The sequence below is a fragment of the Centroberyx affinis genome, unplaced genomic scaffold, assembly GCF_046629955.1.
Source record: "Centroberyx affinis isolate AG114_WGS23_722 - 3 ecotype Tasmania unplaced genomic scaffold, CSIRO-AGI_Caff_v1 ptg000048l_1, whole genome shotgun sequence".
NCBI classification, from domain to species: Eukaryota; Metazoa; Chordata; class Actinopteri; order Beryciformes; family Berycidae; genus Centroberyx; species Centroberyx affinis.
In genome coordinates this window covers 32468-58937 of record NW_027278761.1, presented here as the reverse complement: position 1 = coordinate 58937, position 26470 = coordinate 32468, and the positions used below count along the sequence as shown (strand labels likewise).

General features: G+C 41.7%; 2 protein-coding genes across 2 annotated transcripts; one reads left to right on the top strand and one right to left on the bottom strand.

Annotated features, from left to right (window-relative positions):
* Positions 1–383: 383 nt before the first annotated feature.
* On the top strand, positions 384–5674 carry selenot1a (selenoprotein T, 1a). Its single transcript, XM_071518531.1, has 6 exons — positions 384–572; positions 1747–1857; positions 3414–3540; positions 4434–4521; positions 4809–4975; positions 5093–5674. The coding sequence occupies exons 1-5, from the start codon at positions 433–435 to the stop codon at positions 4931–4933; spliced, it is 591 nt and encodes a 196-aa protein (XP_071374632.1). The 5' UTR covers positions 384–432; the 3' UTR covers positions 4934–4975; positions 5093–5674.
* A 1776-nt stretch (positions 5675–7450) lies between these two features.
* On the bottom strand, positions 7451–12555 carry LOC139643410 (uncharacterized). The gene is made up of 10 exons (XM_071518552.1): positions 12529–12555; positions 12318–12393; positions 11390–11454; positions 11183–11275; positions 10913–11069; positions 9748–9875; positions 9308–9390; positions 9049–9207; positions 8584–8825; positions 7451–7734 (listed from the first exon to the last, which is right to left on the bottom strand). The coding sequence occupies exons 1-10, from the start codon at positions 12553–12555 to the stop codon at positions 7484–7486; spliced, it is 1281 nt and encodes a 426-aa protein (XP_071374653.1). The 3' UTR covers positions 7451–7483.
* Positions 12556–26470: the final 13915 nt, after the last annotated feature.

Genomic DNA, 26470 nt, shown 5'->3' with positions numbered 1-26470 from the left:
TTAAGCAAAAAACTGAATACAGGTAGATATATGGGACACCACATTGCAGGTCATTGGAAAACATCTGACAGGTTTATGTGAATATATGCACTGGTGGAGATATCAGAGAGAGAGAGAGGCAGGCAATGATAGTTGAACTGAACTAGAAGAAGCTGGAATAAAGGAGGAATATTTTGGAAGCTATCTGGAATAGCGCTTAAACTAAATTTTCTTTAATTACTCGAGAGAATCTGGATCAAGTAGAGATTTTTGGTGCTGTAATCCACTATCCGGAGCAGCAGGTGGCAGTAACGCTCCTTAAAGAAGGATGCCAACCATTTTTAAAAGACAAGAAGAAGAAGGCGAGGGGGCGGAGCAGAGAGGAGGGAGGGACCAGAGAGATGCGCAGGTTATCTCCAGCCATGACTGAGTGAGAAAACAACCCGGAACGGAATGGCGATGAAGTCGTTGCGTTTTTCGCTCCTCTTCTTAGGAGTTTTCTCGCTGTATTGCGCTACGTTGGCTGACAACAGCGGCGTGAAGAAGATGAAGATGCAGTTTGCCACGGGACCCCTTCTCAAGTTTCAAATCTGGTGAGCGACATTGCAAATACTGCGAGTCATTGTAAACTACTGTTAGCTAACGTTAACGTTGACGTTGATTCTGGCTAACCGCCGCGCAGGCCGAGCATTGATTACAGATTGAAGCAAACCAACATTAAAGATGATAAAATATGACGTTGGTCTTGCATTTATTCGCAATGTATTTCCCACTTAAATCTCAACCGCGGTCCAAACACACCGGGTTAGCAACCATTAGTCTCTGATTTAACGTTAGCCACCGTTTTTCAGTGTGTGCGGGTGAAAACATGGCCCCGCTTCCGCTGTCAAACAGACTAGTTACGTTAAATCCAATGATTGCCGTCTCATGTGAGCTTAGCTACTGGTTGGATTAACATGTAATTCCATTGTAAAGAATGGGATTACTCCAAACCCTGGCTAACTGCTGCGTTTGTCTGCAGCCATGTGATGTGAATGCCTTTGATTTTGTGAAGAAAGGGCAGTTTGGGACCCTAAAAAGCGTATGCTCGTGCAGCTGGTCGTATGGGTACCACATCCAGCCAGATGGATCCTAAAATAAAGATACGTTATGTGTCGTGAATGGATCAACAATGGATCCGCCAATGTCTGTCCGATTTGAGGCTTTTTTAAATTGCTCAGTGCCAAAGTACAGAGCTGGACGTGTAAATTGCCTCGGTGCGAGTTCTCTATTTCTCTCTAATGTTCTCTCCAAAAATCTTAATTGATTGGCAGTGAAGCAGGTGAATGAATAATAGGTGGACCAGCCATAAAAGTTGAGTTTATTGATATAACAGATACTTGATGTATGCCAAATCCCTCAGCGGACTCTCACAATTTCTGAAAGATATTTGACTATGAGGTATAAGGCAACATTGATCTGACACATTTTGCATTGGAGTGTGTCATGATCCTCACAAAGATGGACAGAGAATGGCACGAATCATCTGGGCCAGGATTTTAAGTTCTGTGCCGCTAACAAGAATTTCACACCAGCTAAAAAATGTTCCACTCAGAAGAAAAGCCACAACAAAAGATCTACAGATAACAGTGGAATTCACGTGTGCCAGACCTCAGGGCCAAGTTCACACTGTAGTCTTGCATCCCAGCTGACCGTATTGTTGTGCCTGCTCTTGTTCCTCATGACTGTGCCTTCTGTCTTTCCAACCCTCTGTTCACTTCCACACAGCATTTCCTGAGGGTACAAGCGGGTGTTTGAGGAGTACACGCAGGCCTTGTACCAGCGGTACCCGGACATCCGCATCGAGGGGGAGAACTACCTTCCTCTACCCATCTATCGGTAGGGGAGAGATTGTCTTCCTCTACATGCTAGTTATAACTGGATTGTAACTAACCCGATTGAAGCAGTCGGATAGTTTCCTGGGATTATCTGTAATTTCAGTGAGGAAATCTCATTGTGATGCAGTTGAGCTCATCTTGCCATGGGTGTTTCTGTGAGGTTTTTTTTTCAGTCACATACAATATCTTAAACTATTGGCCCCAAATTTTATGAAACTTGGGTGAAATATGCATCATGTTATTGAGATCTGGCAGTTAGGATACAAAATTAGACTAATTGTCTTACGGGTGGTTCATTATAGCAACTAAATGGAAGCTTTGAATGAACATATCTCCTGCCTTGTTAAAACTCCCACAAAATGTTCAGATTTCTGTCTCACTGGGTCCTTCTGAACTACACTGTAATCTGTTTAAGATATCAATATGGCTGCTTGACTTTTTTGCTAATGCCTCCCACGATGCCCCACACCACCACATGCACCTGTAAGATAAGGATGTGTATATACTTTGTTCTTAGTGTTAGCTATTTTCACTAATTTCAGCCATTGAGAAGTGGTGTTTTTAACAGACAGTATTTACAGTGAAGGCTTTGAATCATGCTTTTAAATAAGCAAATGAGACAAATGTTAAATGTTTTTCTTGTAGACTTGAATCCAGAGCAACCCTGCCACAGCACTGAGGCCGATGTTATAGCCTACCTTTTTGCATACAGTTTTGCACCCTAAAAGGATAGAGACTAGAATTTTACTACTAATGAAATTCAAATTTCCTAATCAAGACAATCAGCAGGTAAGGTTTTCAAAAACTGGGAAATAATTTTATAAGCCTAACATACACTCGGGCCATCAGCTAATTCAGGGTGAGTGAAACTGCTTTGTGCAAATTAATGCAATAGTCCCAAGTGTGGTAGGTTGAAGGTGTGGTTATATCGGTGTCATTGAAACCCTCAGGTCCTCATCAGTTGAACTGTTAATAAACACACTAGAGATTAGGCCCTTACATGATGGAGACTGTATCATACCCTGGGCTTCCTATTCTCCAGCCTGTTCCCTCCCTGAGATATGGGCTTGTCCATCTGTGGCCTTTTCATTTGAAAGAAGAGGACCTTTTCCAACGACCTCTTATGTACTTTTAAATTTGAAGGGTTAAAACAAAGTGTCACTGTCACTTGCTGAGAAGCATTGCAAGCAAGTTGGTCTTGAATGCAAAGTTTAGAATAAGTGTTACAGCCAAATCTTAGTTTATTCTTTTGAGATCTATTTTCCCCTGAAGAATCATGAACATTGAACATTAACAATTTAATAATAGTTAGGGCCTATTTGTGTTATAGTAGCAGTTTTTCAATTAATAGGTCTCAAACAATTTCAAAGGCTCAAAGGTGTATTTACCAGTGAGCTGGATACAGGATCACATCTATCTCAATTCTATGCCTAGCCCTCTCATAAATATATGTTGAAGCCTTTGAACTAAGTTGGAACCTATAACAAGCCTTGTCTGCTTTATGTTGACATGTCCAGAAATTGTATTTCAAGCCGGTTTCTTGTTTTATTCCCTCAGACACGTTGCTTCCTTCCTGTCTATGTTCAAACTGCTGGTGATCGGGCTGATTATCATCGGCAAGGACCCATTCGCCCTCTTTGGTATGCAAGCCCCAGGAATCTGGGTCTGGGGCCAGGAAAATAAGGTAAGGAGGGTGTTCCTGGAGCTGCAGCTAGCAATACTACTCTGATCCCATGCCATGGTTGTCACATACAGTAGTTTCAAGCATAACTGGATGTTAGGGGGCGAGGTCAGGACTCCCAGTGTGATGTAACTGAGCACTTGTTTTGCATGCAATCACTCGAGCCGTTGACAGTTGATGTCAACCTGGTTTGAATACAGAAATGTAGTACAGTGTACTGGGTGAACATACGTTTAGGTGTTACTTATACAGTTGTGTACATACACACCTCAGGCCCATGGGATTTCATTAGCTGTTCATTTAGGGTTTTGAGAGTCTGTTGGTGAGTGTTGTTGTGTTTGGCTAGCAGCTTTTATCTCCATGGTTTCAGATGTGTCTAGGGCACAGAGAGTGAAGAGCCTGTTACTACTAACACACAAGTATCTGCAAATAAGGACCCAATACCAAAAATACCTGTATGGCCTATCTATGATTCTTATGTTAAACAGAAGACTGTGGCTGCTAAAAGAGTTGTGTTTTGATAGAAAGACAGATGATCAATAGAAAACCTACAGAATAGATAATGATTACCATGCACTTGTTTTGGTCTGTGTCAATAAACCACCACTTGTCCAAACTGGTCTGGCTGTCTCCAACAGTGTGTGTATGCGCACACGTGTGTGTATGTGTGTATTTAAGTTGAACTCTCACCAGAGCGCCACATTCCTCATCTGGTTCTTTCTCCCTATTGCTGTATTATTGTAACTTTTCTGTTAGGGTGGGTTTTCTGATCGATGTGCTCACTGAGCACAATGCTGCAAGAGAAAATGGAAGCACCATTGTCAGTTGAAAGAAACTGAACAAAAATGTGTTTTCTATGTAGAAGTCAACTCCAACTCAAATTCTATCTCTTTCAGATATATGCCTGCATGATGGTGTTCTTCTTCAGCAATATGATTGAAAACCAGTTAATGTCAACGGGAGCTTTTGAAATCACATTAAATGGTGAGACTCTTATTCACAATATGAGGATTGTATTGATTATATTTTATTTCTACTACCACCTAAACACTGAACATTGTCTCTGGCTATAGATTGATTTCAGTTACAGTCACATGTTTGCCTACCAAGTAGTGTTGCATGGAGTACCACAGCAAAAGTATAGCAGTCCACAAAGTTTTCATGTTTAATTATGGTCAGTGGTATCTCAATAACCCTACCATCAATATGGCTGTGTGGAGATGTAATCAAATACAGTGAATTAGGTACATATTTGTTTTGTGTTTCCATAGATGTGCCAGTGTGGTCCAAACTGGAATCGGGCCACCTGCCCTCCATGCAGCAGCTGGTGCAGATCCTGGAGAATGAGATGAAGATGAACGTTCACATGGACACAATGTCACACCACCGCTCCTAACCCGACTCTTCACCACCCGGCTGGAGCCAAAGGCCCCTCCATGTAAGTATAATAGTCTTTTTGCTGAGGTTGTATTCTTTTTCCTGTTGTAAGCTATATTTGCCAGTGGAGATTCACGTGCTTAAGGTTTGCTCTCTCTTGCTCTCTCTGCCTGTCTAGGTTTGAGGTGGGTTTCTCATTGGGCTGTGAAGTGATGTTTATGAAGGTCTGCGCTGAAGGCAGGAAGACTGCTAGCACAGACTGGATGCCCCCATCACTCCTCACCATGCCCCTTTGAGACGTCCCGCCCCTGACGCCAGAGTGGGATCCGTGGCAATAGTGCCGGCCATTCTGTCATTTTGTTGTACTGTTCATACTACTGCAAAATTCATCCTGGTGCAACATTTGGTTTAGGCTTGCAGCAGTCCTATGGACATCAGTGGTCCCATAAGGAGAGATTTAACATTGATTCTTATAGTCTTTAACTTGTCGCATATAATTGATCCATGTGAATAAAAATCAGTCATTTTTACCACTGAGCCATTATATATAATTTAACAATTTTTGTTTGTTTTTTTTGTTCCTGAAGTAGCTTAGCCTTATGTAGTAAATACAACACTTACATTCTCTGGTCATTGTCATGAAAGTGACACTGGGAAAATATGTCTTGGTATGATTTCTGAATTCTAATTTTTATATTTGCATAGCTTGAAGGAAGCTAAGAAGATTAATAAAAAGTATAGTAAGTATTTAACTGTGAAGCTGTGGTGTTTTTCCTCAATGCTTTGTGCCTAGATGAGGTTTACTGATTAATTTAGTGGCATGAGCTGACGCAGTGAGGTTAACTGAGGAGAAAAACCGATTCTAATTTCAGAAGTGAATGTGCATTAAAGTGGCTGAGGTGAAAAGAGTTCTACAGTCAAGATTGTACATATGTAACTGGGGTAAAGGCAGCCAGAGTGGATAGTAGTAAAGTTTACTGAATAGCTTGGAGATTTCTTAAGCATTTGAGTTTACACCAATCAGTTGCTGCCATCTGGCTTTTCTTGAATGGCCCTGATAAGCTTAAAAGGAGTTATATGGAGCACCACAGATGTTGTCCCATGATACATATCAGATCAACCTGCTTTGTTTTCTTAGTGTCACACACCTTTTGTCCATTGTCTTCCTCATCCCTCTTTAAAACTCAGCAGACAAAGATGAGTCGGTGCGGTGTCATGCTGATACTGGCATCAGCTGAGAGAACGTGACAAGTTGGCTTGGCGTGCTTCTGGATGTAATCACACTGCTGCAACTAGAACCATGAAAGTAAAATTATGTGTACTATTTCCACATATCCAATACTCTGAAACATGCTGGAACATGGCTTGAAATGAGGGGATTTGGTGTGGGGCAAAAGTCTTATCCGGACGACCGCATTGAGTCAAGTCAAGATTGTTGCACATCTTGGAGAGCCATCTGCTCCACCTAATGTCGTCAGGAAGACTGGAGGCTACACACTGATCTGATTAGATGAGACAAAATGGATTTAATGTGAGTACAATGTAAGACTAAAACATACAATTAAGTTATGATTTATGGTTATAAATGATGTGGGCATAATAATTTAATCTATATGTAGGGTTAACTAAATTACTTATGCCATCTATACAAACTTAAAAAGATCCAACAAGGTCTGGCAACTAACTGAAAAGTACTGAACGTTTTCAAATAATAGGCCGCACTAGATTTTTATTAATTGCAAGCCATCCTGGGAAGAAGACAGACTTTGCACTGGAAGTTTTTGCCCATTATATTGCAGTGCAAATTAATTTAGCAAAACAACTGTACATAATAATTGAGTATGCATATTAGGACGCATTGATTATAGGGTAACATCAGTTTTTCTATTGGCTTTTATCATTGCTCATTTCCTTTCCCACTTTCATGTTGTTATTAAGAAAATACTTGCCAATAGCCAATAACCCTATTAGGTTTACACAGTTTTTGAAAGCAATGGATATGCCAGTCTGTTCATCCTATATTCTGACATATAGATATGTTTGTTTTGCAATGTAACATGGACGTAAGATTGAAGATCATCAGGCACAAAAATAATATCTCAAAACATAGGTGTTTTATTTTTATTTCAGTCTCTGGGATTAATACCTAATTAATACCTACTGGTGGCGTCATAAACTGATGTTTTGAATTATTTTGAAAATGTAATAAAAAATACTCATGTAAAATATCTGATCATTAGGATGGTTTTGTGATCACACAGGTACATTTCAATTATGACCTATGGTATGTGACTTCATGAAAGCATCATAATACTATATTACTATCCATGTAACAGGACATTCTAAACAAATTCTTCTGTGAATTCATTTTTCTGAAAATTGTGTATTTTCTTCCTTTTTGACACACTTGTTAAAGGTTACGCAAGAACGACCTTTTCCGTATTAATGATTAAGAGTTTCCTCCGGTGATACCACAATGTATAACTGATGCTTTACAAGAATTTAAATGCAATTATTCCTCTCTTACCTCGTTATCATGGCAGAGCTGCTGTTGGTGAACATTATTACATCACAGACCATCCTGAAGGCATCTGTGGATGAAGGTTCTCTCTCTCTCACTCATCTGAACAACGTCACTGACTTCCAGCAGCCTGCAGATAATAACATTGAGGCGAGGGGCTAGTGTGTCTCTTACAGGCCGCAGGGTGGAGGGTGTCTGCAGGCATCGGTGAAGACGCTTAATAGCCAGATGGACCTTAATCCTCCCAGCCGACACAAACAGCTCCTCCTTAGATATGGATGGTCCTGAAGCAAGCCTGTCTCTTCTACATTCCACCTGATGTTAAAAAATGTTGCATATTTATTCTTCACAAATCATTTTAATAAATTAACAAACACTGTGACAAGGGTCAAATTTACTGGCAAATATCTACAAAACTGTGGACGCCTGTTTCCGCCACCTGTAAAAAGAAAAATCCAGCACATGACTTTTTTTTTTTTTCATCATCAAGTGAGATATTTTCTCAACAATATGACTTAGTATCTCATAATTAGGAGATATGATGTCATAATTATGACTTAGTATCTCATTATCATAAATATGACTTATTAGACTAGAATCTCATACTTACCATCTCATAATTATGACATACCGTCTCATAATTATGACTTACATCTCATAATTATGTCATAATCATGAGATATTAAGTAATATTTCTGAGAAACAAATTCAGAATTGTGAGATAGTAAGTCATATTTATGAGATACTATCTCATAATTATGAGATACTATGTCAGAATTATGACTTATCTCATAATCATAAATATGACTTATAGCATCTCATAATTATGACTTACATCTCATAATTATGTCATAATTTTGAGATACTAAGTCATATTTCTGAGAAATAAATTCAGAATTATGAGATATAAGTAAGTTTTTATAGTGAGATGTTTTTATATGAGATAGTATTAGTATATGAGATAGTATATTCGTATATGAGATAGTATTTATGAAATACTATCTCATAATTATGATATACTAAGTCGTAATGTTGAGGAAAACTCACTTGATGATGGAAAAAAAAGTTATGTGTCGGATTTTTTTTTTTACAGATGGCGGAAACAGGCTTCTTTAACAAAACTGAAAAACTGACTGAAAATAGAAAACAATGATTCACTGGTACCTGAACACAGCAGGCACTCACACTGAACTTTGCCCTTTGGCCGTTTGCCAGGAAGGAGACAAACACTCGTTCCTGTCCCAGGACCCGGACCCCCACCATTCTGTTGAGGGACAGGAAGACGGGCCGCAAGGGGGTGGGAGTGAGGCTCAGGCTGCTCCAGCTCCACCGCTGAACTCTGGCACCCGCCTCATCCAAACACTGACCACCTGATCTATCTAGGCTCAGCCTGCAACATGTACACACACGCATACACACACACACACACACACACACACACACACTACAGGTTCAGCAAAAGGATGTGTTCCTCCCATTCAACACATGACCATGCATGACATATCCTGAGTATAAAAATGGGGAATTAGTCTAATTTATGTTATTTACTTCACAATAAAAGTACACAATGTGAGACCAGAAGTTGTGTTTTATTGTCAGAATGGGGCTCTTACCAGATGGTGCCATTGCTGTGGTAACATGTTGCTCTGCCATCGGACTGGAACACGGCCCTGATTGGTCGATCAGGGGCGTGGCTGTCATCATACACAATGCAGACCCTCCCCTTTCGTTCAGTGACCACGATGACCAGGGCCAAGAGGCCTGAGGGGTAACTGTTGCCACAGTGATAAGGATGGGAACACCCCGTTGCAGAATACATATATCACACAAAGGAACTTTAAAAAACTGTCATTTGTTCTAGTGAATGGATACAAGACCTGGGCAGAGCCATCAGGGAACACGGTAAGAAACTTCATCCCATTGGAATAATGCTTCTGTAGAAATCCTGCCCCATCCTGTAAAAATGTACAAGCATAATACAAAGCCAAACGATGATGTGTTTACATGTTTGAATGTTTTTTTTTTATTAATATTTCAGAATATTTATCCTAGGATGTTACAATGAAATTAAAATGCTTACATTTAGACTAAGTATGTGGTTTGTGCATAGAGCAGACCTGGTGTGACCACATGGTGGCACTAAATATTCATTTGCAAAATTGAACAGATGCAGAACTCTATTGTTTCTATTCAGAGGAATTCTGACAAATGACAAGTTTAGGACATTTACTCCAGTTACCACTTTTAGTAATGACTTTAGATGAGTAGACAACTGTTTGTTTGGTCTTATGGGTCATGAAGGTAGTTTGTACCTGATGATGAGTTATGCCAAACTGAAATGCCTCGTGGCCACAAAAGGGAACCACCTCTGCCTCTTCCTCTTTTATTTTCAAGCCCTTCTGAGTCTCAGTATCAGGAGTCACAGTCCAGCTGCCTTTTCCTGGAGCACAGGTAGAGAGCTGGAAGCTGAGGACCTTTGATGGTGGGATATCTAAGCAGTAGCATACAACAAACAGTTAACTATCATTGTAAATTCTAATACATAACCAGTCAGATGTTCATGTTTGTCTGCCATGACTGAATGAAAAATAGGAGAAAGTAGTCACACACTCTAACCTAGATGCATTGTATTGCATGCATTTAGTAAGCCAATGTTTTGTCAACACAAGTCTTCATCAGAGCATTACCATGACTGAATGAACAGAATTTAAACTCAAGCCGAGTTACCGTATGCTGCTCACTGAGAAGCTACTCACAGGTTTCTGTAACAGGTGGGTGGATAGAGTTATCCTCGTAGACTAGAGGTTGTTCTTGTTTTCTAAGTAGAGATGGACTTTAAAAGAAAGATAGGTGAGCTGACAAGTTAATTCTGACAAGTTGTTCATGATACCTTTCCTTTCACATGACATTTCCTGACTGGGTTCAGGTACAAATAAGTGGACTGAAACATCTCTCCCATTCCTGGAAATACCTAAACCTTTGAAGTATTGGGGTCAATTTTGTCCTCTGGTCTCGTTGTTGTTTTTATTTAGTGGCCCTATATGGAATGGTTGTAAGGATATCTTGGGGGACGAACACAAGGAAAAACATACACACACAGGCACATGCAAACAGATAACAAATACAACACAGTTCTTCTTGCAACCCACTTTTTTTAGAACTTGATTTTATGTGACTATCTTTTATCAGCTGTTCTCTACTTTTTACTGCTGATTTTATCTTTTTTGTTCATATATACTCCTTTGCAAAGCACTTTTTGAAAAACGCTGTACAATTATCACTACTATAATTACTATTATTATTATTGCTGTTGTTGTTGTTGACTGTGGCACTCATGAACTGACATGATTAAGAAACAGGCTTTTTATTATAAGCTAACAATCTCAACTCATGACATATTAAACTCAATTTGTACCCGAACCCATTCAATAAGTCCATGCTTTAACTCAATATACCTGTATTCCTCTGTCTCCCTGCCCTGGAAGAGCAGCTCCTCCAACTCTGCGGTTGGCTTGTTGTCCAGTGGGGTCAGAGTCCCGGTCCCCAGGTTGCACCTCGCCAGAACCAGACATCTCTGATACACCAGCATCTCACACAGCTGCTGGTGCTGGGCACAGCAGAAGAGTATAACTGTCTGAGATAGAGGGAGAGAGGGACAAACGCAATAAAAAGGACACACAGAAAACACCATAGACGGTCAGCACCACATGTAGCGAAACCATGGAATACATCCACTATCAGCCTCACCTCAGGATCCTCCACCCATGTTAGATCCAGTGAAGGCCTTGGCTTCTCTCCACAGTACTCACACTTGACTGGGGGTTCAGTCAGATGCTGGGACTAGAAAAGACACAGTGTTCAGCATACAGAGTTAAACTGAGCTAATCCGGAACATGATGAAATGTCATTGCGCATGGGATTTTACAACAGGAGGGAGAAATTTGATCTTGTTACCGCTGGAGGAACAGTCGTCATGTCTAGCGCCCGGTGGTCTGACTCCCGATTGTACCTCAGAACTCCTGCCAGTCTGGAACAGCGGGTCGATAGATCACCAACTGACTGTAAACGGTCCTCTTGCATCCTCTTACCAAACACAAAGAAAAATACAAATCTAATTAAACAATGAATTAATGAAAGACTCTAGCAAATTATGGGATAATTTCATCCTTGAAAGATATACAAAAACAGCGTTGAAAAAATGAAAAATGAATTTATTTCTTTTCCACTTTATCCTTCTTACATGATCATCCAGGAGAAAGAACACCTCACTGAGATCTTGCTCTAGTTTAGCACCGGCGACATCTAATGGTAGAAGAAAAGTCACTATGGCATGAATAGACTGACAGATATAGTGATGCACTCTCACATGTCTCAACCATTTACCATAACATCTGAGATGAGGAGAGAACGGTCTAGGCAACGAGTTCATTTGCAAAAACAGATAACTCCATTTCTATAAATCCTTTTTTCCAAGTAATATCAATAAAAACAATTAAACTAGTAATGTATTACACCAGGCAATAATAATACTAAAAATTTTGTGACAAAACGAGTTTCGATTCAGAAAGTCCGTGAAGCGTTACACACTGTTCTACAACAGTCTGTTCTATTTTTTCAGGAATGGTGTTATGGTATCTGTTTTTGCAAATGAACTCTTCAGTTCTTCTCATAGCTTAAATTCAGTGGCATTTCCTTCTATATCACCATTACATTTTGCCCCCACTAGGTGTCACACCAGTCTAAAAGAGCTAAACATCGGCCTCAATAGGACGGCTGCTGAAATAATAAGGGATTCAGCCTTTCAATAAAACTGTCTTCTCTTTATGTTTTCACTTAAATTATAATTGCAACAGACACGGGTGAAAGCTGGGCCTCATCTTACCTGTGTCACTGTGTTCACTTTCCTTGTTGTCCCAGGTCGGAACAATGGCATCTGCTGCTTCTGCATGGTTTCTCTCCTGTTAAAGACAGAGAGGAAGAGAGATGGAGACATTTGACTTTTGATGTTCCTTAATGAAACGTTTCACAAATAGTCAGAACTAAAACACCTTAAAAACTCAGCAACCCCAAAATGCCCAAGGCAATACGCTCACCTCAGTGCTAGTCAAGTGCTCAGCCATGGATAATACTCTTGCTAGTGTTGTCAGTAACCTTGGAGATGAAATAGTTGTCTAGAGCAATGTGTAAACATAATAATTGTTGTTGCCGGCTGGCTGGTCATAATACATTATGAATCCCAATGACAAATATTGTCACACTCAAAATGTGTCCTGCAAGTGCTGATTTCACTGTGCCCAACTTCCCTTGCCTTGGTCTGCCATGTTAAGAAAAGGAGGATCTTGAGTTAAAATCCTACATTTTGTGTGAATGTTTCAGTTTAAAAAAAAAAAAAAAAAAAAAATCAGTCATGGGATTGAATCTGAAAATGTGGTTTCTCAAAATTGATAAATCAGGTTCTGATCATTTAGATGTGGATTAGGCAATCAATCCTACCTTTAATCAAGTTTAAATGTTGATTCTACTTTTTCAAAACTAAAAGCCAGAGATTAGTATAGTTTTGATGCCAAAAATCAGGATAATTTTAATTCCACTGGAAAGGTGGAATCAGGGTGGAAGACATGAAGAGCATTAGAGACATGATGGGCATTTTATATAGGCTAACCAAGAAATAGGGATGTAACTGTAATACATTCAGTACATCTTAAATAGCATTTAATTACATTTTGTTAATTGAACAAAACCTTCAACATAAAAGTCTCATAGCCTACCAACTGCCATTTTGTAGGTTAACAAAAAGCTAAAAAGGCACATTACTGAACACATTTCCATGGAGGTCACCTGTCTTTTTATCTTAACAACGTTGTGACATAATTTGTCCAACAGATGGGAGGAGAGAGGTCTATTTATAGGCTGCAAATCTGGATTCTGTAATCTGTTTTTTGAAAAACTGACACAAAATCGGCTAGATCACTCTGATCGTGGATTGCAAAAAAGGAATAAGAAAATCTGTATAAGATAATTGTGATCCAGATTAAAAATTTGACAAACTGGGCCAAGGAGAATTAGGCTACATTACATCATTGATACGATGTAACATTGAACTGCATGTCACGATAATTGCCTCCCGATTCCTGAATGATTACAGCAACCGGAAAAAACAATGACCCAGGTGCGACCAATGCACAATCATTAGAGGAAGTCAATTAGGCCTACCTACAGCAGCTTTTGATTGGTCTACCTGCTGGAGGAAAACTTTACCATACAAATAGCTGCGACTAACCACCATCTCACTGACGATTGAGCAGTTCCACGAGTCTCACGCGTAGCACAATGGCGTGTAAAGGAAAAAGGAAATGTAGTGTTGTTTACCTGGCTGCAGCTGTATTTCTGGTGTATTGTTTTGCGCCGACGATACAATCTTATAGCTTGAAGAAAGCCGACAGACGAGATGGACGAAGAGATGCCGGTGCTGCCAAAACGACAGGTGTCCAAGAGGGGACGATTCTGTTTGGCAAAGTGTTTGAGAAAGGGTCAGCGGGCGTCAACTCGAATGTCAACGGTGGGGGCAAGCAAGCTTCCTCTAATGCCTCTATGGAAGATGAAACAGCTTATCAAGCAGATTATGCAGGTATGAGTCTAAATCAATGATTTCACTCCAGTCTGGCTGTGTCTCATAACTAAGGGTTTCATGTCAATCAGTTTTTATGACTTTATTTTCAAGTACTATGTCTGAGGATAAGAAAAATGCTCTCAATGACTTGCAAGGGCATTTATTGAACTCATTTTAAAGACTAACTCTGACTTGAGCAAGTTACTACAGCTCCTCATAGGTAATAGGATCTTAACTGGAAGGATTCTAGCAACTTTTTAGTGGCAAGCATTTTTTTTGGGGGGGGGGGGGTTTGGAGTGAGGATAAACTGTAAAAATAAAGTCTTGGATATCATAAGTGATTGTAATGTTTTTTAATCTAATGTTTCAGCTATGCCAATGGCACAAATGAAAGATGCCAGTTCCCCTGAAGTAGCATGGCGGCGCATGACCCATTCGTTGCAGTGCGGTGGGGACCAGATGAAGTTCAGAGCAATGGGACCAGGAGCATCACAGTTTGTGCTGGACCAAGGTAGAGTAACAAGTCCCATTTATTGTCTTCAGACATGAACTGTATGTAGTGTATGTTGAGACCAAAGCTTGTGCATAGTGTCACACTTGTACCTTCTCCCCCCACAGGAAGTGCATCTCCATTGCCTCTTGCCCAGGTCCCTCCAACCTGTGGCTACAACATGCGTACAAACTCCCTTGGACTTGTTATGGTGGTTCCCTACAATGGCTGCAATATGATTCAAGAGGTAACCTTTGCTTTGAAATGCAAGACTTGACTTTCCTAGAATAGTGGAAAGTGACTATCTATATCATTGACTCATCTTGATCCTTCCAAATTAAAACTCATGGCATTTTATTGGTATGAACATGAGTCCCATGTTTTGTGTTCTCTCTCTCCCCCAGAGTGGATGTCATGTTCTCCCAATGCGCTGGCAGGGAATTCCAGTCTCGCTCTTGTGTCCTGCAACATCTGCTGCCGCCACACCTGCTGCTCCTGCAACATCTGCTGCCACCACAACTGCTGCTCCAAAACCACTTATGCCTCAAGCACCCTGGTACCTTCCCTCATACCCACAGTTTCCTCAGATGCTGCCGCCCCACCAGAGCCCAAATGTACAGTCACCAGTGCAGTATCCCAAACTTCCCCCTTATCCTCAGTACCCTACTACTGTTGCACCAGAAACTACAACGGCCACAACCACAGGGAAACCTCAGATCCCTGTGTTTCCACCATATCCCCCTTATCCACCTTTTTTCCAATATCCTCCCTACTTTGCCCCTCCAGCCACAACTACAACACCAACCACCACAAAATCAACTACCCTTGACTCAACCACTGCACAGCCAGCTAAAACTCCTTACCCTTTCCTTCAATACCCCTACCCCCCCTTTTTTATCCCTCCCTATCATATGCCGTTCCCAGTAACTCAACAAACTACTCCAACTACCACACCCACAACTACTGAATCAACAGCTAAACCCCAACCTCCACAGCTTCCTCCTTTCTACCCTCCCTTCCCTGTTCTCCCTCCAGGTCAACCCCAACCTCCACAGCTTCCTCCTTTCTTCCCTCCTTTCTACCCTCCTTTTTTCCCAGTTCCCCCTCCAACAGAACCAACCACCCCTCCTCCTACTACTGCTGCGGTGACAACTGAGACGACAACTGAGACGACAACTGAGACGACAACTGAGGCGACAACTGAGCCACCTCCAGAAGTGACCACAAAGCTGCCTGCAGAACACTTTCACCCACACCTTCATCCACATGTCCATTATCCTCCTCCGATGCCCTATTTCCCTTTTCCAGTCTAGTTTCCAGCCAATACAATTCTTGTGAAACTACTAATGTTCCAATAAAATGTTTTTACTCTACTTCGTCTGCCTTGTTCAATCGTTTATACTTTAACTTGTATGGGTTTTATCATTTGGGCCAGTAGGATAACTTGGTTGCAGTTGCCAGATGGTGGCACAAATGGCTCGACCATTTCTTGATGTTTGGTAAATGAAAATGACTTGGTTACTTACTGTTGGCAAGGTTTCTGTTAAAGCGGGCTACTTTATGATGTAGGCAGACAAATCAGTAATAGTGGTAAGCTATGTAGAACTTAGTTAAAGGACATCGTATGCAGTGCCATCTACACAGAACAACATTAAAAGTAACTGTACTTTTAAACCTATTTGGAACTACTTTACATCTGAAGCGTAGAAATAATTACTTGATAGCAGTGCTATTTCTACTGAACTATGATGCCTGCAGACAAAGTTTTCTGCATATGACATCTTTGTCTTTACAAAGATGGGCTAACATTACCAAATGGTCAAGTTTCATTGCACTGAAACATGCAAGGATGGGGGGGGCAAATGATAGATAAAAGTACAAAAGATGATTACATAGGTCCAAAATATAACAGTTTCATCTTATCTTAGAATGTGTTAGTAATAGTTAGGGGAAATGCTCAATGGTCTGTCTATTGATACTACATGTCATGAACAAATAGTGAACCTACACAAAATACACTGAATGTACAAAATATTAGGGATATCTTCCTGATATTGAGTTGCAGCCCCTTTTGCACAATCCACATCTCAATTGAATCAAATCTTAAAAGTCCTTCTCTAACTCGTCTGCTTCTCTTACATCTCCTTTGTGATTGGTGTAGATATAACAAGGGAAATCAATAAGGGATAAAGGCTTTTACCTGGATTCACATCATCAGTGTACTTCATGAAGAGTCTCCGTAATATTTTGTATATTCAGTGTATATGTGTATTAACAGATGAATCAGTCATCTCTGCAAAAATAAACCACATAATCTTAATATGAAGTTATCACATTTTACATCTGAAGGCTGTTGTCCACCTGTTCACATAACATGTGACACATGCATCAAGTCAACAAAAGAACAGCATAGCTCTGGTTGGAAGGTAAAACTGAAAAAAAAAAAAAAAAAACGGTCACAAGAGATTATTGACCATACTCAACTATTCTTGGAAGCATAACATTGTCTATAGTGTAACACAACAAAAAGGGCAAAAAATAACCTTTTGATTTAAAACATCTACAATCCCAAGTTTGTCAAGGAAGTTTGTCTTAAGTAAGATTTGACTTGCAACTGTTAACTGTCATACAACTAACAGTTATTGCAACTACAGCCAGACTAAGGCATTTGTTTTAGGTTGTCTTTCTTAAGAATCACAACAATGATCTTGTGTCCAGCATTACACAAGCAAAGGTGTGATCATCTTAGACTGTCACTGCACATTCAATACTTGGGATGGCTCTGAAACTAAAAGAAAACCACAGAAAAAAACACAGAAAAAACAATGTTGTACAACACACATCCCTTCACCTAATACTGGACATGAAATAGAATTGAGGAATGTGATGAAAAGATGCAAATAAAGTTAAGAAACTCCCTCAGACATTACACAAAGGAACTCTTGTGTAAAGGGTTTAGTCAGTGTATATACTTATATGGTACATTGGCACATAGTTTGACTGATGTAGAGGTGAGTCTCTTACTTCATGCCCTAAGTAAGATAAGTGTGCAGAGCTGACTCATAACATTGACCTGAGGACATCAATGGCATTACACATCAACTGATGATGCTAAATGAGCCCACCTGTTGCTAGCTGAATTAACAGAGGTGGAATGGTCCTAGGTTGGATCTGATTGGTTGCTTAAGGAATTAGTGCAAAAAAGTACCCAGTATTAATAGCTGTGATTCACTACATCCTCCTTGATAGCAAAGCGGAGTGCTTTCCATCTGGTCTGAGTGTGCATCTTCAGCATGGCATGTGATGATGGAGGGAAACACAGATCGCATCAAACTGTAGCAGTCATGTTTCTCCTATGCTCCTTGGTCCCATGCCTACCCTGTTTTGGCTTGAGAGGGCTGGGTGACAAAGTTAAACAAGGCAGTGCAGTCAGTGAGGCCACACTGATGGGAGTAAGGACAGGAAGGATTTTCTTTAATGGGAAGGTTCTAAACTCCCAGTCAGAAACTGCCTCTGCTGCTGCCACAAGAAACAATGACTCACTGTATGTTGAGTCTTATCAAGCAGATGGGGCAGGTAAGATTTGTCTCCTGTATCTGTGCTAGTTGAAGATGATACATTGTGAGGTACTGTGCAAATGCAGTACCTCACTACGTTCTCTTGGGCAGGTGTCCAAGAAGGGATGATTCTGTTTGGTAGAGCAATTATTTCACTGCAGTCTGGCTGGGTCTCATAACTAAGGGTCCCATGTCAATCAGTTTTTATGACTAGTATGTCTGAGGATAAGAATAATGCTCTTAATGACTTGTAAATAAATGTGGTTCAGTTAAAAGGGCATTTATTGAATTCATTTAAAGACTAACTCCTGACTTGAGCAAGTTACTACAGCTCCTCATAGGTAATAGCATCACAGTAATGGACCCTGGTAGGAGCCACCCGCTCCTAAAGCTTGCCTAACTGGAAGGATTCTAGCAACTGTTTAGTGGGGAGCGTTTAAAAAAACAAAGTGAGCCACTCAAACAATCACATTTTCAACAATGTCCCACTTAAACATCTCTTGTCAGTCCAAAAATGGGAGGGAAATCTGAATTTTACTAGGGCCACTTAAAGTGAGGATAAATTGTAAAAAATATCGTAAGTAACTTTAATGTTTTTAATCTAATGTTCCAGGTTGGCCCATGGGAAAAATGAAAAAAGCCAGTTCCACTGAAGTAGCGTGGAGGCTCATGACTCCTTCGTTGCAGTGCGGTGGGGACCAGATGAAGTTCCGAGCAATGGGACCAGGAGCATCGCAGTTTGTGCTGGACCGAGGTAAAGAGTTCCAATTTTTCTTCAGACATGAACTGTATGCAGCGTATGTGAGACCAAAGCTTGTGCATAGTGTCACACTTGCACCTTCTCCCCCCCACAGGAAGTGCATCTCCATTGCCTCTTGCCCAGGTCCCTCCAACCTGTGGCTACCACATGCGTACGAACTCCCTTGGACTTGTTATGGTGGTTCCCTACAATGGCTGCAATATGATTCTTCAAGAGGTAACCTTTGCTTTGAAATGCAAGACTTGACTTTCTCCAGAATAGTGGAAAGTGACTCTTTCTATATCATTGACTCATCTTGATCCTTCCAAATTAAAACTCATGGCATTTTATTGGTATGAACATGAGTCCCATGTTTTGTGTTCTCTCTCTCCCCCAGAGTGGATGTCATGTTCTCCCAATGCGCTGGCAGGGAATTCCAGTCTCGCTCTTGTGTCCTGCAACATCTGCTGCCGCCACACCTGCTGCTCCTGCAACACTTACTGCCACCACACCTGCTGCTCCAAAACCACTTATGCCTCAAGCACCCTGGTACCTTCCCTCAAACCCACAGTTTCCCCCGATGCCGCCCCACCAGAGCCCAAATGTGCAGTATCCCAAACTTCCTCCTTATCCTCAGTACCCTACTACTGTTGCATCAGCAACTACAACAACAAAGAAACCTACAACAGTCACAACCACAGGGAAACCTCAGATCCCTGTGTTTCCACCATATCCCCCTTATTATCCACCTTTTCTCCAATATCCTCCCTACTTCTCTGTCCCTCCAGCCACGACTACAACACCAACCACCACAAAATCAACTACCCTTGACGCAACCACTGCACAGCCAGCTAAAACTCCTCACCCTTTCCTTCAATACCCTTTCTACCCACCCTTTTTCATCCCTCCCTATCATGTGCCGTTCCCAGTAACTCAGACTACCAAACCTACAACTACTGAAGCAACCACCAAGACTGAATCACCAGCTAAACCCCAAGCTCCAAAACTTCCTCCCTTCCCTGCTCCCCCTCCAGGTCAACCCCAAGCTCCAAAACTTCCTCCTTTCTTCCCTCCTTATTACTCTCCCGTCCCTGCTCCCCCTCCAGGTCAACCCCAAGCTCCAAAACTTCCTCCCTCCCCTGCTCCCCCTCCAGGTCAACCCCAAGCTCCAAAAGTTCCTCCTTATTCCCCTCCCTTCCCTTATCCCCCTCCAGGTCAACCCCATGCTCCAAAACTTCCTCCTTTCTTCCCTCCTTATTACTCTCCCTTCCCTGCTCCCCCTCCAGGTCAACCCCAAGCTCCAAAACTTCCTCCCTCCCCTGCTCCCCCTCCAGGTCAACCCCAAGCTCCAAAACTTCCTCCCTCCCCTGCTCCCCCTCCAGGTCAACCCCAAGCTCCAAAACTTCCTCCTTTCTTCCCTCCTTATTACTCTCCCTTCCCTGCTCCCCCTCCAGGTCAACCCCAAGCTCCAAAACTTCCTCCCTCCCCTGCTCCCCCTCCAGGTCAACCCCATGCTCCAAAACTTCCTCCTTATTCCCCTCCCTTCCCTTATCCCCCTCCAGGTCAACCCCATGCTCCAAAACTTCCTCCTTTCTTCCCTCCTTATTACTCTCCCTTCCCTGCTCCCCCTCCAGGTCAACCCCAAGCTCCAAAACTTCCTCCCTCCCCTGCTCCCCCTCCAGGTCAACCCCAAGCTCCAAAACTTCCTCCCTCCCCTGCTCCCCCTCCAGGTCAACCCCAAGCTCCAAAACTTCCTCCTTATTCCCCTCCCCTCCCTTATCCCCCTCCAGGTCAACCCCATGCTCCAAAACTTCCTCCTTTCTTCCCTCCTTATTACTCTCCCTTCCCTGCTCCCCCTCCAGGTCAACCCCAAGCTCCAAAACTTCCTTTATACCCTCCTTTCTCCCCTCCCCTTTTCCCTGTTCCCCCTCCAAGAGAACCAACTACTGAGCTGCCTGCTACGACGGCTGCAACGACAACTGAGCCAAATCCGGAAGTGACCACAAAGCTGCCTGCAGCACACTTTCACCCACACCTTCATCCACATGTCCATTATCCTACTCCTATGCCTCCGATGCCCTATTTCCCTTTTCCAGTCTAGTTTCCAGCCAATACAATTCTTGTGAAACTGCTAATGTTCCAATAAAATGTTTTTACTCTACTTCGTCTGCTTTGTTCAATCGTTTATTCTTGAACTTGTATAATTTTATCATTTGGGAACTTGGTTGTGGTTGCCAGATGTTGGCACAATTGGCTTGACCATTTCTTGGGGTTTGGTAAACTAAAATAACTTGGATACTGAATGTTGGCAAGGTTTCTGTTAAAGCAGGCTGCTTGGTGGTGTAGGCATACAAATCCAATGTGTAACTTTTTTTTTTTTTTTAGAACTAGCTTTAGGTAGCTACTAAATGGTCATGCTGCAATAACATGGAGAGTCTGCAACTGAGAATGAGATCTTTGCCTTTACAAAGATGGGCAACATGGCCAAATGGTTGAGTTATGTAGCACTTAAAACTGCAAAGGTGTAAAGAGATGACTGGAAAAGCAAACTCAAAGGTCAAGGACAAATGATTGCATAAGTCCAAAGTATTAAGAGTAACTTAAAACACAGATTTAGCAAGCTTAAGGCCCTTAGGCAGGTTGACCCAAGTCCAGGAGATTTGTGGCAAAGGCCCAACTGCCTCTTGTCTTGAGTAAGAACTGAACACTGTAGGAGTTGTGAGTTTCACTGTAACCAACTAAACACTACACTATTTTCAGTCATATGCAATACCACCAGCAGTGACCTTTCTGTGTGTTCATCTGTGCCAATAGCCATAAGACAGTACAATGGTTCCTGCCCAGACAGCTCCAGTCTCAGCCAACTAGGAGAGTGCAGATGCAGGGCGGTTGCACTGTTCAATTTACACTGGATTGCCTTTCACATTCCTATGCTCTGGATTAATATATATGACATTTGTTTGCACTGTTTTCTGTTCTATACATATTTCTGTACATTCTCGGCATATGAGTCGGCACATACGGCACATTCTTTCTGTATGTATGCTAAATACCATTTTGGTGGTGATCTGGGATTTCCACCATTAGACAATTATATTTTTTTAGCCATGACTATGAAAATAACAGAGATGAGGCTTGATTCCAAATCCTAAGGATATATTTGCAAGGTCAAGAAATAAATACGTTTTAAGTGATAGCAATAATGTCTTTGGGTGTAACAGCAAGTTGGAGAAATGTTTCCACCTATTTCATGTTGAATATATTTGATATTTTTACAACCAACAGTTATTTCAACTACAGCCAGACTTCTCAGTGTGATCGCCCCTAAGGCATTTGTTTTAGGTCGTCTTTCTTAAGAATTACTCCAATGATCTTGGGTCCAGCATTGCACAAGCAAAGGTGATCATCTTAAGTAAATGTAAGTAAGTGAAGTTTATTTATATAGCAGATATACACAGGTGCCTGACCATGCAGGGCTCTATATCTGATTATAAGAACCTTAAATTGAATGCTAAACTTGATGGGAAGCCAATGTAAAGAAGCTAAGATGGGTGTGATGTGAAATGTCCTGCTGGACCTGGTCAACAGCCTTGCAGCAGCATTCTGGACCATTTGTAGAAGGTCCAGGGATGACTTGCTGAGGCATGTGAAAAGGGAATTACAGTAGTCAATGTTTCTTAGATGGAAAAAAACATGTACGGGTAAATGACTTAATATGTTGATCAAAGTACATAGCCTGATCAAAAATAACACCAAGATTTCTAAGGTTAGACCGTACAGTTGAGGAAAGAGACTTGATACACTGAGCAACCTTGGAAACGATAGTGTCTGAAGCAATAGGACCATAGTCTTGTCTGTGTTAAGCTGTAAAACGTTGTTAGCCATCCAGTCCTTAATGGCAATCAGACAATCGTGCAAATCAGATGTGGATTTCCACATCTTACACTGTCACTGCACATTCACTACTTGGGATGGCTCTGAAACTAAAAGACAACAACAGATAACATATGCAGCACACATTCCTGCACCTAATACTGGACATAAAATAGTTGATGAAGAATAGAATTGATTGAAGTGATGAAAAGATACAAATAAAGTGAAACTCCTTCAGACATTACACAAAGGAACTCACTCCAGTGTGTGGGAGTCTGTTTCAATTTATACCTTAACTTTCAAACATCATAAAGGTTTACAAACAAGGGTTTAGTTAGTGTATATACTTATACGGTACATTGGCACATAATTCGACTGATGTAACACCAGGCGAGTCTCTTACTTCATGCCTTAAGTAAGATAAGTGTGCAGAGCTGACTCATTGACCTGAGGACATCAATGGCATCACACATCGACTGATGATGCTAAATGAGCCCACCTGTTGCTAGCTCAATTAACAGAGGTAGAATGGTCCCAGGTTGGATCTGATTGGTTGATTAAGGCATTGGTGCAAAACATACCCAGTATTAATAGCTGTGATTCACTGCATCCTCCTTGATAGCAAAGCGGAGTGCTTTCCATCTGGTCTGAGTGTGCATCTTCAGCATGGCATGTGATGATGGAGGGAAACACAGATCACATCAAACTGCAGCAGTCATGTTTCTCCTGTGCTCCTTGGTCCCATGCCTACCCTGTTTTGGCTTGAGAGGGCTGGGTGACAAAGTTAAACAAGGCAGTGCAGTCAGTGAGGCCACACTGATGGGAGTAAGGACAGGAAGGATTTTCTTTAATGGGAAGGTTCTTAACTCCCAGTCAGAAACTGCCTCTGCTGCTGCCACAAGAAACAATGACTCGTTGCATGTTGACTCTTATCAAGCAGATGGGGCAGGTAAGATTTGTCTTCTGTATCTGTGCTAGTTTAAGATGCTACATGCAAATACAGTACCTCACTACATTTGATAACTAAAACAAACTGCCAACATTAAACCTCATATCTGAACTTTTCAACTCTAGCACATGTTCTGGAAAGACCGCTGATGGATACCAATGAAGCAGCATGGAGGCGCATGGACACTTCGCTACAATGCAGTGGAGACCAGATGAAACTGAAAGCCATGGGACCTGGAGCCTCCTACTTGCAGCTAGACATGGGTAGAATAATTGTCCTATTGTCAGTCAACCAAGTTGGAAAATGTAGTTGTGGCAAGTGTACATTGAAAATAACATCTTTGAGCATTCGGGATATTCTTCATGGAATGATGGTCTATATGCTACCTTTTCACAGGGAGTACATCTCCCCTGCCCATGACCCAGGTGCCTCAAACCTGTGGCTATTCCATGCAGCAGAACTCTCTAGGCCTTGTTTTGGTGGCTCCCTATGATGGCTGCAACATGATACAAGAGGTACACCTTTCTCTTAACCTGACTCGGATGACTGTAAGGCTGGCTTTACATGGTGCAAGTTGTGTTCTGTCCAATTTCGCTGTTGGAGTTGCGTAATGGAGCTGTCCAATGAAAATCATGAATTGGGTTTGTATCATCACTTGGAATGTTCAGTGGGAGTTTGTAGCAACAGTCAAAAGGCTTAATTTGCAACCTGCCACTAATTGCATGAAAACTATTCTTTTCCAGCCCTCGTCATACGATGGCCAAGTTGCTTGTCTCTGTGGGGTTTAAATGGTTCTTTTCTGGTCTCATTTCAGAATGGACATCATGTGCTACCAATGCGTTGGCAGGGGACTCCAGTCAAACTCACCTGCCCCATGTTGACTACTCCTGCTTTGACCACCGCTATGCTTGTTCAGAGGCCCTGGAACCCTCCTAATCAGAAGCCATGGAATCCTCCTCAGAAAGGGCACATGATCCAACCCCGATCCAGCCACAATCCTAGCAGCCAGCCATATGCTTTTCCCTTCACTTATATGTATTACCCTTATCCGTATATGACTCCAGCAGCGCCCTACTGCCACTACTCCTGCAACAACTACCACAAAGCCTGAGACCACCATGACAACCAAATCAACTACAAAGAAACCCAATCTTCCAGCATACCCAGGATATCCCTACTACCCTTACTTTCCTTACTTTCCTTATACTTTCCCACTGACGACTACTACACCATCTGCCACTACCACCAAATCAACTACTGAACCAACCACCACAAAGTCAACTACTCTGAAAACTACAGTAACCAAGCCAGAGACCATGACTACAAAATCTACTACAAAGAAACCTTATCTTCCAGTGTACCCAGGGTATCCCTACTACCCTTATTTTCCTTACTTTCCTTATACTGTCCCAGTCAAGACTACTACACCATCTGCCACTACCACCAGCACCACCAAATCAACCACTGAACCTACCACTACCAAATCAACCACTGAACCTACCACTACCAAATCAACCACTGAACCTACCACTACCAAATCAACCACTGAACCTACCACTACCAAATCAACCACTGAACCTACCACTACCAAATCAACCACTGAACCTACAACTACTGAACCTACTACAGCCAAGCCAACGACAACTTCAGCAACCACCAAGAAGCCCCAAACGCCACCATATCCTTACTACCCACCATATTTTCCTTATCCTCCCTATTATCCTTATCCAACACGGTCTCCGACCCAACCATTGCCAGACTTCCCAGACAATTCTGAGGTTTACTACTACCCAATAATCCAGCATTTCTATGGGCAGACTCCAGACACCAAACCTCCACGTGAGCCAGTGAAAACTACTCAGCCTACAACTCCTACCACAAAGCCTGGTGACACAACTCTCGCTACCACAAAGCCTGGTGAGACAACTCCAGCTACAAAGCCAACACCTATGTCATCTACAGACACAACAAAGTCCAGTGGCTATCCAGGCCCAATGAGTCCCTATATTCCTTATTCTCAGCTCCCCTTCACTCCACACACTTCATACAGAAATGGTGTTAAAGCCCAAGACAACCAGAAATACTTGCCCCAGGCCTTTTACAAATCTGGACTATCCTCTCAAACACACCCTCGTTCTTTCTACAACTGGAAAGCTGTGCCCTGGATTCCCTATTCTACAGGCCAAGAAGACTCTTCTCAATTTAACTGGAACTCTTTGTACAACACCTTTAGCCATCAAAAGTAATGCAACATGGTAAGGACCACCAATTAACATTTAATTCATATGAACAAGGGCAGTTTGAGTGTGAATTTGAGCTAACTATTTATTTATTTATTTTTTTGTGCTGTTTTTCAGGGGTTGGTGTCCTGTTGAGTATTGTCAATAAAGATGTTTTTTACTTGGAACCTTTTCTCATTTGTGCTACCATTGTAAGGAACGCTTTGGTGCCCCCATTTTGTTGGGTGCTTTGACTTGAAGCATGTTCCATGGTATAGATCGACCTATAGGGGCTGATGATGACAGAAACCCTACATGAAATGGGACTAACTTTGAAGTAACTAGGGCAGCAACACAAATGAGTCAGTAAGTTCAATGGGAATTGGCTGTATGTTGTCTGCTTGAGACATGGTTGTGATGAAGGGCTATATAAATTCACTTGACTTTGCTTTAAAAGGCCTGACAATTTCACTAAGTGAGATCTCAAGCAACATTGGCTAATGAACAGTTGTAAAGATGCCACATTGTTGGTGTGCAAATTGTAGGTGTATCATTCACATAAACTAAGATTTAATGTGGCAAGAAGAATCACATGTCA

Coding starts and splice junctions, on each gene's coding strand:
- LOC139643410 (XM_071518552.1), bottom strand. CDS start 12,555: ATGGCTGAGCACTTGACTAGCACTGAG. Junction 11,455..12,317: donor AAGTGAACACAGTGACACAG/GTAAGATGAGGC, acceptor CCAGACTGGCAG/GAGTTCTGAGGTACAATCGG. Junction 9,208..9,307: donor GATGGCTCTGCCCAGGTCTT/GTATCCATTCAC, acceptor CTGTGGCAACAG/TTACCCCTCAGGCCTCTTGG.